Source organism: Wyeomyia smithii, chromosome 2 (genome assembly GCF_029784165.1).
Source record: "Wyeomyia smithii strain HCP4-BCI-WySm-NY-G18 chromosome 2, ASM2978416v1, whole genome shotgun sequence".
Classification (NCBI taxonomy): Eukaryota; Metazoa; Arthropoda; class Insecta; order Diptera; family Culicidae; genus Wyeomyia; species Wyeomyia smithii.
Window position 1 is genome coordinate 62,915,936 of NC_073695.1, and position 18,875 is coordinate 62,934,810.

An 18,875-nucleotide genomic window follows, 5' to 3' on the forward strand; every position below is an offset into this window, starting at 1 on the left:
TGTTTGTGTAGGGCAGACACGAATGTCTGTATTAAAAACAACTTCTTTTCTTTTCAACATTCGCAATCCCGCAGACATCCTCCAAATAATGCCGAAACGGCACACGGAGTACATTTTCCGTTTCCTTTTGTGGTGCTCTGCTGCCAATACGTTCTCAATGTGACTACCGGACTGCCAGCGCGAATAGGTATCACGAACAAACAGCAACAGAAAACATATCCTTAGAAGACAGTAAAAAAAGACTGTACCATTGGCATGGTCAACGCATCTTAGGCCGTTTACATACTGGCGCGTTCTGTGTTGCGGAGACTGTTCGCCTTGCCGTGGGTTAATGTACAGCTCTGCTTAGCGCTGTACATTAACTCACGGCAAAGCGAATCGTCTCCGCAACGCAGAACGCGCCAGTATGTCACTGGCCTTAGGCTTGCTTTATATGTATTCAAAATCGCTAAAAATGATTTTTTTCCATCGCTGCTCCTAAAATTATTACAGCACGATTTGAGGTAGACAAATCCTGCCTGCCGGCAAACAACATTTGAAAGAACCGTTGCGACCGCGCGAGTGCAATCGTTTACGATTTTTTCGTGAAACTATACTAACCGATGCAACAATGCACGAGCAGAAGAATGTCCACGGTCCATACAAATTTTTTAGAATTCATATGGGCAGTTGTCCATGGAGGGGAGGGGGGAGGGGATGGTCAAAATCATTAAAAAAGTGGTCCACGTGGAATGTGGATGGCCCCTAAGTATCTATACTGTAAGATCATTGAGATATAAAATTTCGGTCAACACCCCCCTAAAATCAGTTTATTGAGTTTCTTGAGTTTGAATAGCATTTAATCGAGTTGAAAATTAGTTTTGAGTCAAAATTTTACTCATTTTTCAATTACTATATCTCAATAAATGGCACTTTCTAGCTCATTTCAAGATGGCTTGACAAAGTATTTTTTTTAATTCTTTTAGCACCAATATTTAGTGGTTAATTTGTGGTTTCGAAATCCAATTTGTGGTAATTTGTGGTTGAGTAATTTCTGAGAAATTTTCAGAAAACTGAGTCAAGCCATCTCTGAAAATGATTTCGCTTCAAATGAATCGGACAACGATGATATATACATCAATCGAAAGCTCTTAATTTGTGGTTCATGAAAATGTAGTTTTTGTAGGCATACTTCATAACAAAATAATTAAAAAACTATTATTTAAATTTTTGAACATTGTTTACCTCTTGTTGTCAACACCGACCGTACGCGGCGCTGGTAGACCATCAAGATGATTTTATCTCAGAAAGCTTTCGTATAGCGATGAGTATGGTGAAACTAGAGATACTCAGAGGGAGAGATATGCGGTGAGCCAAACGAACCGTCAAAATTGGAGCCAAACGAACAAGAAAGGTAACACCACATTGAGAGGTATTGCAATCAGGTACAAAAAAGAACGTGTTTATTTCTATACGATTTTTTGCTCTATTGCCAATGAATGCATTAAGAATGCTGTGAGTGATTTTTACCCGGAGTTCAACAAACCTTGTGTATAGGTAACAAAATAAGTGAAGGTGTATAAAATTAAACATAAGCATAAAATATATCACGTTAACAGTTTTTGCGAAGCACTAAATTATTCTTAAGGACTTTCATCGTCACCACCGATTATACAAGTCGAATGTTAGTCAACATTGCGCTTTGATAAGAGATCTGGCACCTCTGACATATGAAACCCAGTTGCCGAATTGGCGATTTTTTTCACCGCGAATCTCTTCCTCTGAGTATTTTTAGGTGAAACAGTATGTAAACAGCAGGGATACTATATGTGCAGATTTTCTGCGAAATGCAAATGTTGATCAATTAGCAGATATTTGTAGTTGACAAGCCTCCGTGTGTTTTACGTAAATTTCCTCAAAATAAATGAAGTTTTAGGTAGACATGCGAGCGTAATTTTCTCGATCTTCGGTCGAATCATTTCCGGAAATGTAGTTTTGCCGTTTACCGATTGTTTGAAAAAAAAACCTAAACTAATACACCTAGGGGTGTGAACTGGTCTTTCTCATACAAAATCTATTATATGTTAAAATCTATTAGCACATACGTTTTAACTCTTGGAATAAATTACAGCCTGATAATAATAAAGAACAATTTTTTGTGCCGATAAATATAATAATATTTTGGTAATCAACTACGCAACTGTATTCGACTGTTGGGTATTTTAGAAACCGGAATGACGCCTGAAGATCGGGAATGGGCCTCAGAACTGTAGGGAACGGTTGAAACGCATGGTAAATGCCCATAGGTGTGAGTCCTGACTAGAATTAAAATTCGATATTTTCTCGTCTCAGGAATATGCTACTACAACTACCCCCTGAATAATAAAACAAAAAAGCTGTCAACGGCAGCGACAACTGTATGTCGTATACAGTAAGGTCGCTTTTTACGCGGTTTTTTTTACGCGGGTTGCTTTCCTCCATTACTCAAAAACGGTACAAGATATCGACCTCATTTCAATCACGTTTTCCGTTTTAGGCCACGAGTGATCATATGTCAGTTTTAAAAAAAAACACAATTTTTGGTGTAAATACTCAAAATTCAAAATATTGAATTTTGGTTTCTAGATTGGCCATCATATTCAAATGAGGTTTTAACATTTTAGGACGGTTTTCTTTGTTATATTTGCAACCCACAAAAGTCGTTTTTTACGCGGGCCCATACAAATTTGGAACGCATCCCCCGCGTAAAAAACGACCTTAGTGTATATGAACGACTGTCGATATGTTCTAGATAACCCACTAGCACTAACATCGGCAGGTGCCAGTACTATGCTCATCCAACGCCGCGTACGGTCGGTGTTGACAACAAGAGGTAAACAATGTTCAAAAATTTAAATGATAGTTTTTTAATTATTTTAATATGAACTATGCCTACAAAAACTACATTTTCGTGAACCACAAATTGAGAGCTTTCGATTGATGTATATGACATCGTTGTCCGATTCATTTGAAGCGAAATCATTTTCAGAGATGGCTTGACTCAGTTTTCTGAAAATTTTTCAAAAATTACTCAACCACAAATTACCACAAATTGGATTTCGAAACCACAAATTAACCACTAAATATTGGTGCCAAAAGAATTAAAAAAAAACTTTGTCAAGCCATCTTGAAATGAGCCACTTTCTATATGAAAAATTAAATTTTTATATGAAAAATAAAGTTCAAAAAAATCTGAGCTGACCGGTTTCTTGAAGTAATTTTTTTTTTTGATTTTTTTTTTCAGTACAAGATTTTTGCAATTTGTTTTTTTTTATTTTCAAATAAAAGTTCAGGCAATTCCCTATAAGTTTTTTTATATCTTACAATCATTTAGATATATCTATTATGAAAAAGCTAAAAATTTCATATCTTTGCATATAGAAGTGAAGAATAATTTGCAAATTAGATTAGTTTGAAAAGGCTCACACATCCACAAAGTATCATTGAATTCTGAGAGGTTGCTGCCAACACCTGGTTGAGTTAGTGTGAAATCCGTCTACGAGGTCATTCAGAAATGTAATTGGTATGATCGAAAAGATTGCTGAGAAAACCGTAATACCCGATCATACCCGGCCATGATTTTTCGTATACTTCTAGCGTATAAAACAACTGATTAAATGATGCTTATTTTGGCTGCCCGAAAGTGCCATTTATTGAGATATAGTAATTGAAAAATGAGTAAATTTTTGACTTAAAATTCTTTTTCTAAGCAAGCCATTCGATATACGATATCGAAGTCTAAGGAAAAGTTGTGTATCTTCATGATATCAACAACTTTATAGAATATTTCAATTCGATTAAATGCAATCAAAACTCAAGAAACTCAATAAACTAAATTTAAGGGGGTATTGATAAAAATTTAACTATATGTCAATGATATTACAATAGTTTCTTCGAGAAAAATTCATAAATTTTTTAGTCCTACAACTTTGCTGAAGACCTAAATTTGATATTTGCAACTAGACGTTGTTGCCTTTATTTTGACTGTATACCCCCTTGATAACATTTTTAACGAATATCTCAAAATATTAAAAGTCGCGGATTAGGAAACTTCTCTGAAGACACGTATAATATGCTAAAACGTCGAAAAAGACTTTTGTCTGTCTCTCTTCAGTTTGGTCCTACTGTGCGGTAGTCCTTTACGGCCATGAGACATGGATTATGTTCGTGGAGAACAAATGCACACTTGCGGTCTGCGTGCAAAATGTGTTGCATACTATCTTCGGCGGAATGCAGATGGAGAACGGAGCGTGGAGCAGGTGAATGAACCATGAATCGTCCACACCGCTAAGATTGGCAGCTTGCGATGGGCGGGGCATGTCGTGAAGTCGTCGGACAACAGCCCGGTAAAGATGTTCTTTGAAAACAACCTGTCAGGGACGACAGCGGGCAAGGTGGATCGTCAGGTGGAAGACGACCTACGGACCCTACGCAGACTGCAGAACTGGCGAGCTGCAGCCATGGACCGGTTGAAATGTAGACGACTCTCACATGCGCGCACAGACGGTTGAGACAAGGAGATGGACTATCCTGCACGTTGTTCAACATAGCGCTTGAGTTTGTGATCTGACGAGCGGGCATCGAAGCGAGAGTCACAATTTTCAGTAAAGGCAGAGGCGTCTCGTCCACCTGTTCAACCTGTTCATAGGACAGGTAGACAATCTCAGAAAAAGAGTGATTTTTTCACATTTGTAGGGTGGATAAAAAATCATCGGAGTAATTTATCTGTAATTTCAATGTTATCCCGAACATCCTCATTTTATTTTCTACATAGTGGAAATTTATGCACCGTGAAGAATGTAACCTGATGGGCTACACTTCAGACTACGCCATACAACTCACACGCAACGCAACCCACACGCAATAATGACTACCGTTTGTTCAGACCTTTCACCTGAACTAACCGTCGTTCAACACTTCTCTGCACCTTCAAGTGCGGCAGGATAGACGCAGTCATTTATTCTCACCACTACTAATGCGACGCCTCGCGTAAAAATGACATTTTTGGTTCAAACTTTTTGCTGAACAAAACCGATGTCAGCGAGAGTAAACATTCATTACACCTCTTTAGTGTCTGGTAATCTATTTCGTTATGCTTTTCTGTTTCTTCTCTCGACGTCATTGAAATTTGAAAGAGACCACGTGGCCGCGAGAGTTTGCAGATCCATCTTCAGAGCTTTCGTAGTGCAAATAAAAAACGAGCAAATTCATTCATTATTTCTGTCAATATGGTGGAATTCTTCCGTCGATGTTTAGTTTCATTCAAACCTCTACACCCATTTTGTTCATTCGAAAACTTGAACCTCGCATAAGGCAATCCACGAGACAGTTGCGATCAGCTGATTTCAGTCTGTTTTCAACTTATGACAGCTTTATGTATGTTCGATCGGTCTCAACTTGGATGCAATCCGGATCCAGAAGCGTGAAAAACAAATGTTATCCGATCGGTAGCTCTAGTATCGCGAGTGCCAATCCTAAATACAACAATATAAAATCACTTTTGATATTATTGCCGACATTAAAAGATTTCGGTTTTGGCCGTGTTTTGATTTTACAGCTTGAAAAATCGTCAAAAATCTGTCCACGTGGTATGTGGATGGCCCCTAATCAACTCATAGGCTTCATTGCCGACCTCGACGTTATTACGAAAAACTTTGCGACGACAGAGGCAATCTACGCCAGACTAGGAAAGGGAGAGTTGGACTAGAAATTGATGCTGCGGACCTCTGGTAACCACCAACAATAACACAAGTAAGGAGATCCAACGACGTACCTATTCAAGCTTGAAATCGGGCATGCTTTGATCTTTGCAGGACGCTCCGATTCAGAAGCATACGGCGCCGGATAAAACTGACGATATACAAAACCCTAATTAGACCAGTAGTTCTCTTTGGACTTGAAACCGTGTTGCTGCTCACGGAGTATTTGAACGGAAAGTGTTGCTGACAATATTTTGTAGAATACAAACCGAAAGCGAAAAGTGGCGCAGGTGTATAAATAATGCCAATGCGGTATAATCGGTTCTCTTCAAGGACCCCACCGGCACAAGAAACAGAGAGGCCCAACGTGCTAGCTAGTTTGACCAGGTTAAGGCAGATTTGCGAGTCTCGAGATTGCTGGGAAATGAGCGACGAGTAGCGCAGGACCGAGGAGAGATTTCCCGGCAGCAGAAAGAACATATGAAACTAATTGACTAATTCTAGTGCCTGTTACGGTATTATTTTGATATCCAAGATGGTGAGTTTCGGTTTCTCCAGAACTGTAAAAGGCTGAAGAATCTCTAGAGAAACATCTCAAAAGGTCCTGTCTGCTTTGGTCGATTTTTTGATCGATCACTTTCATTCAATCACCACAACTTATTAAACACCTTTGATGACACATTATTTGCGTAAGTTGCTAGCGGAGGGATCACTCTAGCCTTCTGAACGCTTGGGAGAGTTACTAAAGGCTGAACCATTACCAAAATGGAAAGACGCTCCGGAAAAACGATGAAAGCAGATAGGACCTTTTGAAATGTTTATCTAGAGCAACTTTGAATAAGCATAACGTCTTGAAACCGAAAATTGGTGTCCAACATCATTTTTAATCGCAAGCTAGCGATTCTTATTTTCTGGAAAGCTAAAAACGCTTCCATAGCGGTATTTTTGCAAGTGGGGTGACACCAAGGAGCTGGCAAATGATATCTAGAAGATTGATAGTAGTGAAGCAGTTATTAAGAAAAGGTTCTATTCCAAGTGAATCGGCAATCTCCGGCATTCTGCATATCGGATTTTTATTGCCCCTTTTAGGAATATCTTAAGTAAGTAACATTTCAATTCGCAGTGATTTTTAATCTTTCCTTCAACTATTTGAAAAGGACCTATCGATTGTTTACCATCAACCACCATGATCTATTAGACACGTTTCAAGACTGCTTCTTTGCACACTCATTAGGAAAATTTACTGAAGGTCAACCACAGACAAACAGACGTGCCAAGCGATGACGATTTCATCGACCAGAAAAAAAAAACGATTATTTCGAAATTTTACCTATTGGGCAGTAATGCCGCTAGTGTCGCAATAAGCAAGCGTGCACATTCATTATCAAAGCAAAAACCTTCAGTAATGCCGCTGGTGTTGATTTAAGCCCACCCATAAGCAAAAACACGAATCACGAAAATAAATTAGTAGGCAATAAGCTCATAAGTGCATGAGCGTTACACTTTCGAATAAGGACGAAGACTTTTCAGGAATTTTTTTCGAAGAGACACGTCTGTTTGTCTGTGACTGAACTGTTAACAAAATAAAATTGATCAAGGAAAGCGATCAAAGCAGATGCGAGCTTCTGAAATCTAGCTGTATAATAGTGAAAGTACACTTGAATACACTAAAATTCACGTGAAAAAGCGCGTAAATTTCATTAGTTTCATTATCTTTATTCGTCAACTAACAGACAAACCCCACTCTAAATGACAATTTATTTAGCTTTTATTCAGGAAGTTTTAACTGATGACTGATTGAATTAGGTAAGAAGAAAAATGTTTTTGCGTGTTACACACAATGGCGGATTAAGGGGTTATATACCTTTTTTAGTTTTCAAAAAACCGAAAAAAAAATTATTGTATTATCTTCAAATACAGCATCTTGAGAACATTTTCACAAATTTTCATAAAGATCTGAGCAATAGGAAGAAAGTTAGAGCGATTTGCAGCGCGCTAAACTTGAAACTTAACACGTGATTATCTCGGAATAGTGATTTCCGAAAAATGACTTTGCCGTGATCCTGATTGCGGGAAAACTACTGAACCGATTTCCTTCATCTTTTTTTTGAATTTTCGTTATTAAATTCGCCGGTCCTTGAACGATCGCTTTTCGAAACATACAGTTACATTTTGCCGCAAAAAACTTTTTAATGCAATTTTTAGCGCTCAAAACGTGCATTTTTTGGGAAAAATGTTCCCATTTGCACTGAAAACAAAATACTCATAAAAGCGATCGTTCAAGGACCCGGCACACTTCTAAACTAATGAAATAATATGAGTTTTTTGATTTCGGTTGACCCGCTGAGTCTCTATCAGGATCACCGCAAGCCTCTGCAAAAAATAGCGTTTCGGGGAAACGGCCATTTCTCCAGTAATAATTGGTATATCTCAAAATCAAACGTATTTTTTTGTTGTTGAAGAACTGTACTTTCAGAAAAATACCCTTTTGATGCAATGAAAATGGTGCTATGCACTTAAAAATAGATTGAAACTTCCCTCATTTTATCGACCAAAAAGGTATATAACCCCTCAACCCCATTACCCCATGTGCATGCCGTCATTCTTTTTCTTTACTTTTTGGTTGATAGAACTTTGGGATATTTTTTAGCTAATGTTATATCTCATTTACGTTTCAAACCGGTAGTTTTTTGTTGTTTTAGTTTCAAAACATCGTTATAATTTCATTCGAACATACTCCATCCCGGCAAAAAGTATATGATTTCATATACAGTTATCGCTGAGCATTTAAGCTGAGCAGACGTAAACCAAAGCGATTGCTATTTTATTCGAAAGTTTCATATCGGTACAAAAATCGAACAGGGGTTTAAAGCTTGCGGATCAAGCCCCCAAACGCGGCGATGGATTCGTTGAGGAAGCATACTTTCTTCATCGATATACGAGGACTGCGCAAGATTAGGGATGAAAATATATTCATCTTCATCGCAAAAAACCTAAAACTGACACCAGGGGAAGTTGCTGCCATACAAATCGATCGAATCGAAGGTAAAGTCTTCGTGGAGCTACAGACGCAAGAAGCGGTGCAAGAAGTGGTGGACGCATACGACAATAAGTACGCAATTAATCACAATGGCACAAATCACCACATGAGGCTGTACGTCGAGGATGGAGGAACAGACGTTAAGCTACATCATCTACCACCAAAGATGCCGGAGGAGTGGATTGTGGAGTATCTATCTCACTACGGCGAGATCATCTACATCAGGCATGAAATGTGCAAATCACAATTTTTCGCACAAACACCGAGTGGCGTACGTGTTGCGCGTATCCGCATGACCGATCCAATCCCATCCTTTGTCAACATTCGAGGGTACAGCAGCCATTGCACGTACACAAATCAAATTCAAACCTGCAGACACTACAACCAGGAGGTTCATTTCAGAGCCAGTTGTGCAGAAAACCGTGCAAAACAAACCACGCAAAACAAAACATCTTCGCTATACTCCAAGGTACTCGCAAGTGGTCCAGTGAGGGAGCAAACTGGATGCCTAGCAGACAAAACAGCCCAACAACAGCAACAAGCACACTCCTCGACGCAACAAAACAACACAGTACAACAGCAACCACAAAGTCTCTTCAAACGGCCGGCGCAAAATTTGGACACTCAGCCTCGAGAGAAAGCAATTAAAACTACAATCTTGGATACACAAAATACAACTAAGCAACACGGAACCCGAGCACACAGGACATCAATCAGCAGCGTGGCAACTGCGAGTCCACGTACCACACCAACGAACAGTAGATCGAATTCTCTCACCCGAGAAAAGAAGGGCACGATGGAGATTTCGGATGAGGAGCATGAGATACCGGACAACACAAACCACCACGGATTATCCAACCTCTTTAAAAAAGGCAAGTAATTGAGTACGACATGGCAAACGTAAATAGTCCACAATGTTACACTTACACTTTCGCGACAATTAATCTAAACGGCATCAGCAATACAACTAAAATAAATGCAATGAGGGCTTTCATATACACACTCGATCTCGATTTTTTTGCTCTTCAAGAGGTAGTAGGGGTTTGTATAAGTATTCCTGGCTACACTATGATTTTAAATATCAATGAAACGCAGCGTGGTACAGCAATAGCTGTCCGCAACGGTATAGATGTTAGGCGAGTGCAGCGGAGCTTAGATTCGAGGGCCATAAGCATCGAGCTGGGAAATGATGAAAATTTGATCAAAATTATAAACATATATGCACCCTCGGGATCAAACAATCGAGTCGCTCGAGAGGCTTTCTTCAACCAAACAGTTCCGCAATAATTACAAAATCACGCAGCTCACACCATTATGTTGGGTGACTTTAATTCAGTCACTGACCCAGTTGATTCTACTGGCATCTCCAATATGAGCCCTATGCTCAGAAGATTGTGCTACAGTTTAGATTTCAAGGACGTTTGGAAACACTTCAACCACCAGATCGACTACTCTTTTGTTCGTGGACGATCTATGTCCAGAATTGATCGAATATATGTTACCCAAACATGTCTAGTGAACGCCAGATACTGCAGACTTCAGGCAAATTGCTTCAGCGATCATAAGGCAGTTGTATCACGGATAGTCCTACCATTGCGCGCACGTAACGTTGAGCGACCTTTTTGGAAGATGAATAACCAGCTGCTGACCGATGAAAACATGAATGAATTGCGGCTTAAGTGGAGCTATTGGGTTCGTCAAAAGAGAAATTACAGGTCATGGGTTGACTGGTGGGCATCCTACGTGAAAGGAAAAATTGCATCCTTTTTTCGGTGGAAAAATTCTGTGGCTATACAAACGTTCAACAACACCTTAGGCTTTTATTATACCTGTCTGAATCGCGCTTTTGAGGAGCACCGGCAACGAGATTGTACAACCGAAATAAACAAAATCAAAGCGATAATGCTGCAAAAGCAAAAACAGTTTACCGATTCGAGACGAAAAACAACTATGTCATTTCTGGGAGGTGAAGATGTATCGATTTTTCAAGTTGCGGATCACGAAAATAGGCGCCTGGAAACCAACATTGCAACATTGGAGGTAAACCAAAGACAGATCACGGAAAACGCAGAAATTAGTCGCTGCGTTTTGGAGCATTATCGAAATCTGTTTGACGAAGAGGAAATCGAAGACGATCAACTTTTTTATCCTAGAAGAATACTGAATGCAGACCACGAGGAAAACGAACGGATCATGGCAGATATTTCGCTAAACGAAATTTTTACTGTTATTAAGGGATCTGCCGCTAACAAGTCACCCGGGAAAGACGGCCTCACAAGAGAGTTCTACATCAAAGCCTGGGACATAATAAAGCGGGAATTTGGATTGGTGATCAACGAGATGAAAAACGGAGCTATTAGACATGACCTGCAAGACGGAATAATTGTGTTGGTACGAAAAAGAGGAGGAGATAACAGTTTGAATTCGCTAAGACCCATCACACTATTGAATGTAGACTATAAAATACTAAGAAGAGTGATGAAGCATCGACTGGAACAGATCGCTACGGACGTACTTTCTGCACACCAAAAATGCAGCAATGGAGATCGTACAATTTTCGAAGCCACATGTATGATCAGGGATCACATTGCATTAGCAAAACAAGACGGAACAGGAAGAATTATCATCGCCTGTGACCTTAGCAACGCTTTCGATAGAGTCAGTCACCCATACCTGCTAACGACGATGCGTAGAATGGGAATAAATACACAATTTGTTAACCTACTGACCAATCTAACAGCTCCGTCAAAATCGCAAATAGTCATCAATGGTTGCACTACGGAAAGTTTCTCAATCAAAAGATCTGTTAGGCAAGGGGATCCTCTCAGCATGCTACTCTTTGTCCTATATCTACAACCTCTTCTAGATGCGTTGACGGAAATATGTAACGGTCCAGGGGAATGTGTAACAGCATATGCTGACGACATAACGATTATAGTGCGCTGCTCATCGAAACTAAGTCGCATTCGAGCCTGTTTTGACCGTTTTGGCAAAGCAGCAGGAGCTAAACTAAATTTAACGAAAACGGAGGCAATGGAAATCGGTGAACCATTTCCAAATTGGGATGGTTTCATCAAGAGAGATGTTATAAAAGTTCTCGGTGTCTTTTTCAAAAACAGTATAAAGGACACTGTTGCTCGAAACTGGGAAAATCTTTATCGGAACGTCAATGGCCTGCTGTGGATGCATCGTCCATGTCTGGTGAATATAAAGCAAAGAGTCATTCTCCTTAATACATACATATGTTCGAAAATATGGTACTTGTCTTCTATCATACCGATGCCGAATAAATGCGTGGCACAGTTCACCAAACAAATTGGGTATTTTCTGTGGAAAGGTGTACCTGCACAACGAGTAAAAATGATCGACTGTTTCCGATCACGATCAAAAGGTGGTTTAGGTCTGCATTCTCCAGATCTAAAATCGAAGAGCTTGCTAATCAACAGATATTTGAAATATCTGAATATGACGCCTTCACTTCACTTATTCATCTCAAAATAATAAAACCTGCCCTGGAGAGCATACCCCAAAATATAGCTGATGACCCGTCAGCTAATAGCATATATAAACACCTCTTAAAGCAGCTTCCCCCAGTGGGGATAACTACAAGGCACACAAGGAATTGGGAAAAGGTGTGGAAAAATATCAATCACAGGTGCCTGACGTCTGATGAAAAGTCTATTTATTTTCTGCTAGTTCACGGAAAACTATACCATAATGAGTTACTTTACCGTCAGGAGAGAAGAGAAAATCCCGATTGTCTACATTGCGGACAAACAGAAACCCTCAAACACAAATTTGCAGAGTGCAGGATAGTGAACTATCTCTGGCAACTAGCCATTACAAATATTAATCAAATATTACAGCAAAACAATATCAACTTTGACGATCTGCATTACTGTACAATAAATTGTAGTAGAAGAATTAGAGGTAGAGTGTTAAAGATGTTCATTAGATATGTAATGTACAATTTAGAAGTCTCTGACAATGATAAAAACTTGGAATCTTTAAGAAATTACATGACTATGTATGTTTAGAAAAATGTAACTGTAAATAAAGCAATTTTTGAGTATAAAAAAAAAAACCATTACCCCATGTGCATGCCGTCATTCTTTTTCTTTACTTTTTGGTTGATAGAACTTTGGGATATTTTTTAGCTAATGTTATATCTCATTTACGTTTCAAACCGGTAGTTTTTTGTTGTTTTAGTTTCAAAACATCGTTATAATTTCATTCGGACATACTCCATCCCGTCAAAAAGTATATGATTTCATATGCTAAATTAGTTCATAACGTATTAATGAAAAACTACTAAATCTGCGGTCTCTGCCTCTGTTCTGTTTTATAATTTTAATTTTTGAATCTTGCGTAAAACCCTTGAAGTCAAACCAGTGCAAAAAATGGCAATTACTCAGTTTATTTTGCAGAACCTTCGAACAGTTCCTTGACCAGGAATCGAATTTTCATTGAGCGGATCTAAAGCTCAATTCCACTTTTATTTTCTTAGCCTAATAAGTTTTACACGCGAGATGAGTCAGGATCTGAGACCGTATTAATCGAATAATCACAAAAAAATTGTGGAGATTGTCAGTATGTTACTATCCTCAAACGAGACGTGTTTGGCATTGTAAACAGTTGTTAAAAAATAATCGTTTTTCAAAGACATTTATGTCGGGACATACTATGGAAATAGAGATATACAGAAAGGGTAAATTTCAAAATTTGCTGTCAATAGTTTATTCGAACACCTACTATTCCCAATCACTAATTGAATCAATATGCATCAAACGCATTTTTTTTTCTTCACAGTTAGTCATACTACGCCTCGTGTACTTAATATCTGCCTGGAAGCGCATAAGTTTTCTTATCTACAATTACAACTTTTCCCTGGTGTTCTTGCGTTTCAGGACCACTTGGCCATGCGAACTGCTACACAAGCAGTAAAAGAACAAGCAATTTTCTTCGCTGTCATGGGGTTGCCTTTTTGCCTCCGTCTCAGCGTTACGAAAGACCATGACTAATTTTTACTTTTGCAGTACGTGTTCATCCGTGGTAGTTAGACTGGTCATTGGAGGCAGGAACACTCAACACAATAAGCAATTTTAGCAGAAATAGAACAATGGGGGATCCCCCAGCTACAATACATCTGGGGGTAAAGTCACTATAGAAATTTAAAGGATATTTTTCTGTTTTCGAGAGCATACGCGTAATCCTGATTTAGAAGATGTGACAATTCATCCAACAATCGATTAGCAAATGTGTCGATAAAAAATCAATCGCTTACAGATATGAACAGTACAAGCCATTGGCTACGAAGAAATTACCTGGAAAACAGAACACCAAGCTTTACGGGATTCTATATCGTTGTATTCAGCCTCGATGCTGTTTGTTCCTCCGCCACTACTGCTACTGGTGGTGCTGCTACTAGTTGTATTGTTAGAACTCATTCTGACTTTTGTTACGTCCGCTAGAGATAATACTCTGCTATTTTCCATCCACGGGAGCTCGAAATTCTACTAGGAAATAACACTGCTCCCGTTTTCTTGTATCTCGAGTTTTTACACCTTCACTCAACTCAGCAAATTCCAGAGATCAAAAGAACTGATCTTTAATAGCCAGTTTACACCTTCAGAAGAATGCAAATTTTACTTAACTATTTTGGCTTTTATACAACTGAACTTCTTTTCTTGCTTCTTCCTGTAATTTCATCACCAAAACTTCAGCTTCTTATTATTCCCTCCGTTTGCTGTTTTCTACGCCTCCAAGCCTTTTTTCTCTTTAGAAAAATATTCACAGCCAGCACTTTTCCACTAGAATTACTAACCACAAACCGAGTTCCGACAATTCGGAAACCTACTTCCGAGTAGTGTCCAAGCACGGCACAGGAAATAACGATATTTTCTACCAATGGCTCATGGTTCCATAGTTTTGTTAGCCGATTCTAGCGACAACCAATGACCGCGCGATGATGGCTGATATAAAACCTGTCCGAAAAAAGTCTTTACGCTCTTCCAAACTCAACTCGCCTCTGTCGTCAGCCAGAGATGCCAGTTGTACTGTTCAGGAAAGAAACTAATGAATTCTACCGCCGCGCGATACAAAAGATGCCAAGATTTGAAGAAAACACATGAGAGTACATAATAAATTGCTCTAAACAACAAAAACTAATATAATTAATTAGAAATGTACCGATATTGTTTCACTTACAGAGTCCGGCGTCGTAGTTTTGGTACATTTAACGCGACATTAAAATAATTGTATGCATGATTCGGACGCCTGGCGGCGCTGCCAGCAATGAAACGATAGAGCAGGGGATGAATGCTTTCACGCACACATGCAACAAACAAATATTCAGTGATTCATCAGCTGTCAGAGCACACATTCAAAAACAATCATTCAATCCAAAGGTAAAAATCGCCCAGAAAGTATATCATAATTCTCTACATTAAATTAGTTGTGATCGTGAAGTCAGGAAAACTGAGCAGCTGGCAAAAATGTGTTCTTCTGCTTATCGATTTCGATAAATTTTTATTTTGCTCGAAGCGTAGCTTCCATTACTTAAAACGAGTTTGTTTTTTAAGTATATCAAAGGCTCACTAACTTATTCCGAAGATATTTCTTGCTTCGAGAAATTTGTTGATTTATAGCTTGCCAAGCTACCATTTCGGCTGAAATAAAGCCTAACAAGCTGTTATACAGCAAAATTGTTTGCTGGGGAGAAACGGACGTTTAGAAATAAACATTAGTAAAATTCAAACAAGAAAAAAAAATTTGTTGATTTTCATATGGTCTTATTTTTTTTTTCTTAAGACCTTTTTTCCTGAAATTATCTTCACTTTTTTGTAAAATCAATAGCTGAACCGTGAAACTATCCAATCAATCATCCCAATCATTACCTCAGAACTTATAGTATTTACGTGGATTCTTGACCATTGAAAGCGCCCAGAAAAACGTCTGCCAAAAATTTCACACATTTTGAAAAAGTTGGCAAATTTAAGGAAACTACAAAAATTCAACAGGAATCTGCATCTTGCCATACCTTATCTCTATACTTATTGGTCGAAGACGATGTGTATCATCGTAGGTTCATTGAAAATGAACGAGTGAATCATCAGAATTTTTATTTTGCTTTTGCTTCTGATTCTGATCAGTCAAGTTGAACATTCGTTTTACCCTTAGATTTTACTCAACTTTTGAGCCAAATCACTCGCCGGAATTACTACACTTATTGAAAGGTGGTAGGTAAGTGTCCCATTCAAAGTTATTTTTAGACCCGGACAATTTATTTTCAAATAAATTTCATCGAGATTGCTTTTTCGCCGTGTAGAACTATGGCAACTCAACCGGGCAGCAGCATCCAGCTGGCACCTCTTCGCTCGGTGAGCGATTTTTTGCTAGAATCAGCGCGTTTCCAGCTTCCCAACTTACAGGATTTCGAAAAATGGGGCAACAGAGTTGTGAAGAATCTGCTCTACTATCAAACAAACTATTTTCTCATGAGTGTTGCCGTTTTTATCCTGGTTGGACTACTCCACCCGTACAAGGTTGTCCTTGGAGTGACCATAATCATGGCTCTTCTGTACGTGTTTGTCAAGTTCTTTGCCGCTGAATCACGTCGTTCATTGAGTGCTGCTGCCGGTCACCAGCCTAACAAGTGGGCCGTACTAGGAGGTGTTCTGGGCTGCAGTTATCTGGTGTTGTTTTTGTTTGACTCTGTCCTGATAGTGATGTTCGCTATTTTGCTACCATTCTCACGTAAGTTACTTTGCCTGAATGGTGACATCATCGTTGAAAATTTCTATTTAGTCATTTTTTTTTTAAATTTACATTCTAGTAACATTTGTTCACGCTTCTCTGCGGCTTCGTAATATCAAAAATAAAATCACGAATACCATTGAAATCGTTGGAGTGAAGCAAAGTCCAATGGGACAGTTTTTGGATGCCATGGGCTTAATGCCGGATGCATTTTAAGTTGCAATGCGTTTCTGTGGATAATCGTTGACGGGCAGCTTATCTCTGAGCTCTAACCATACTCAGTAGAAATCATCGAATAAAAAGATCTACTTTGCGCTGTCTGTACAAAACATTCTGGCTTTGAATCAGATGTTCTGATAGCGAGTACTAACAAAATTACCGTTTGCAAAGTTTATATTTCTTAGTACTAGTCATTACGCAAAGAACTTGTTCAATTTTTAATATCAATCCCTTAGATATTTGTAGAATCTTAAGTGTACATGCCACACTTGATAACTTAAATAAACATTATGGTAACGTTATATATCATAAGTATAAATTATTAAAAAAAATCAGGTTTCAACACATATCAACAGTTCTTTGTTGGTATGCTCATACCGTTCGGGGTAAGCCCGATGGGCCGTTAATGTTGAAGCATGTGCGGGATCTAACCTACTTAGCTTGAGTTTTTCGTGCTTGTGAATTGATTTCATATACACTAAAGTCGCTAATTACGCGGGGGATACGTGCCGCGTAAAAAAAAACTGCGTAAATTCCGGGATCAACGTAAAAAAAACCGCGTAAATTCCGGAATTCGCGTGAAAAGCGACCTTAGTGTAAATGCAAGAAAATTTTCTCAAAAGATCTACAACTATGATGGCACTGCCGCTCGCTATCTTATTGTGAATTCTATACAGTTACGCAAGTAACCGGCTGTCCCTCTGCAGTTTATACTCTCGGCGTCCAAGAGAAGTTCTTGCATGCTTACGCAATAATATAATTAATTGTAGTAAAATTTCCGTAAATTTTCATAACGATTTGAATAGCGGAGAGTTCGTTATAACGAAATTTTTCATCAGAAAGTTAAACAGTACCTTTAGATCAGCATCGGTCAAAGCCTCGTAATCCGTTTGAATTACACAAGACTAATGTTTTCGACGGGTTAAAAATGACCACAATCTCCTCGTCTGGATGGAAGCAATATTGAGTTCGATTAACAAGTTTATTGCCGCTGTCGTGTCCGTCGGATCAATTCTGAAAGTTTCGATTGTGCTTTATGTCCAATCAACCTGCGCTCAAGGTCTTTTGTTGCTGTTCATCGCTGACAGTTGCCGCATCGATTCGACGCTGGAGTGCTGTGCGTTACAGAGGACCGGATCCGGTGGATACTCACTACAACGAGGTTGAGGAGGCCGAAAGTGCAGAAGAATCATCGGTCGGCGTTAGCGAACCTATACATTAGAGAAATGACAAGACACTCACCGTTAAGTCAACTGTCAACATCAAAACGGATAACGGCAATGCAAAATGATACAACTCGCCCGTTTTGATGTTGACAGTTGCCTTAACGGTGAGTGTTTTGTCATTTCTCTAATGTATAGGTTCGCTACCTATCTTGACTGTCCGGAAAGCGGAGCGCACTGTGCGTAGCTCACAATCCGCTTACAAAGTCCAAGTTCTTGGTGAAACCGACAGTTAGGTCGTGAAGCAGGATCATCGCTTTGGATGTGCTGCTTCCCCGGTGAAATTCTGCTGGGCTATGTGAGTCTAGGGGCTATCTACAGATTAGTACACAGTTTTTTTGTTTCTCTATAAAGGTGCTAGTATAAGTAATGAACTAAGCGTGTAACATTATTTAATTCACCCGATTACCACGGTTATGCGCGGTCTAGTTCGCAGGGTTCCATTGACAAGCATTGTTTTCGTCTAGAAAGTGTTAGTGTAGTTTGTGGGAGTTTGGAATATGCGTTTTACCATAATCATTTGCTTTGATTTTTTGATTTTTCCAGCTTTTGAGCAGTTGTTTTATGTAATTTTTTATATATTCTATTTATGGCTTTGTCAACAAATTTAAGACTATGTTCTGTATAATATATATGTCTGCTTTTTTTTAAATTTTTGAGGCTTTGGATGCATGAAACTTTGCCAATTTTCTTATCTAATAGGCGATTCGTACGTCGAGAAGAGAAAATCGACATAAACGGCGGGTTCCTGCACGTCTGTGTCGGCCAGGAAGATTGAAGGTCGTTCGTTACGTTTCGTTGTAAACGCGTATTTAACCCGGGCGAGTTTTGCTGATATATGGATTTTTGGAGTGTAACGATTTCGCGAAATGAACACAGATATTTGATAATATCTGTCTGATCATCGTCACCGTTTAGCCG

The 18,875-nt window shown here is 39.0% G+C and overlaps 2 protein-coding genes across 4 annotated transcripts in view; one reads left to right on the forward strand and one right to left on the reverse strand.

The window, feature by feature from the left end:
* The window catches only part of LOC129722160 (tyrosine-protein phosphatase non-receptor type 61F), a 33,437-nt gene extending 18,626 nt beyond the window's left edge, over positions 1 to 14,811 (reverse strand). Inside the window, exon 1 of one of the 2 annotated variants that reach the window (XM_055675425.1) lies at positions 14,082 to 14,810. In XM_055675425.1, the coding sequence (XP_055531400.1) occupies positions 14,082 to 14,252 (171 nt within the window). In that variant the 5' untranslated portion in view covers positions 14,253 to 14,810. Of the gene's footprint in view, positions 1 to 14,081 lie in introns of both variants that reach the window. The other variant, XM_055675424.1, reaches the window with a different exon arrangement.
* A 1,049-nt stretch (positions 14,812 to 15,860) lies between these two features.
* Positions 15,861 to 17,035, forward strand: LOC129722802 (PRA1 family protein 3). Of its 2 annotated transcripts, none has more exons than XM_055676560.1 (3): positions 15,861 to 15,999; positions 16,085 to 16,512; positions 16,592 to 17,035. In XM_055676560.1, the coding sequence occupies exons 2-3, from the start codon at positions 16,089 to 16,091 to the stop codon at positions 16,726 to 16,728; spliced, it is 561 nt and encodes a 186-aa protein (XP_055532535.1). In that variant the 5' UTR covers positions 15,861 to 15,999; positions 16,085 to 16,088; the 3' UTR covers positions 16,729 to 17,035. The 2 variants fall into 2 exon arrangements, with proteins under 2 accessions (XP_055532535.1, XP_055532536.1); XM_055676561.1 differs by having other exon boundaries at positions 15,862 to 15,999; positions 16,065 to 16,512.
* The last annotated feature ends 1,840 nt before the right edge of the window (positions 17,036 to 18,875 follow it).

Excerpts from the sequence above, each read along its gene's own strand:
- LOC129722802 (XM_055676560.1), top strand. The coding sequence starts at position 16,089 with ATGGCAACTCAACCGGGCAGCAGCATCCAGCTGGCACCTCTTCGCTCG. Across the intron at positions 16,513-16,591 it reads TATTTTGCTACCATTCTCAC|TAACATTTGTTCACGCTTCT; the intron begins GTAAGTTACTTT and ends TTTACATTCTAG.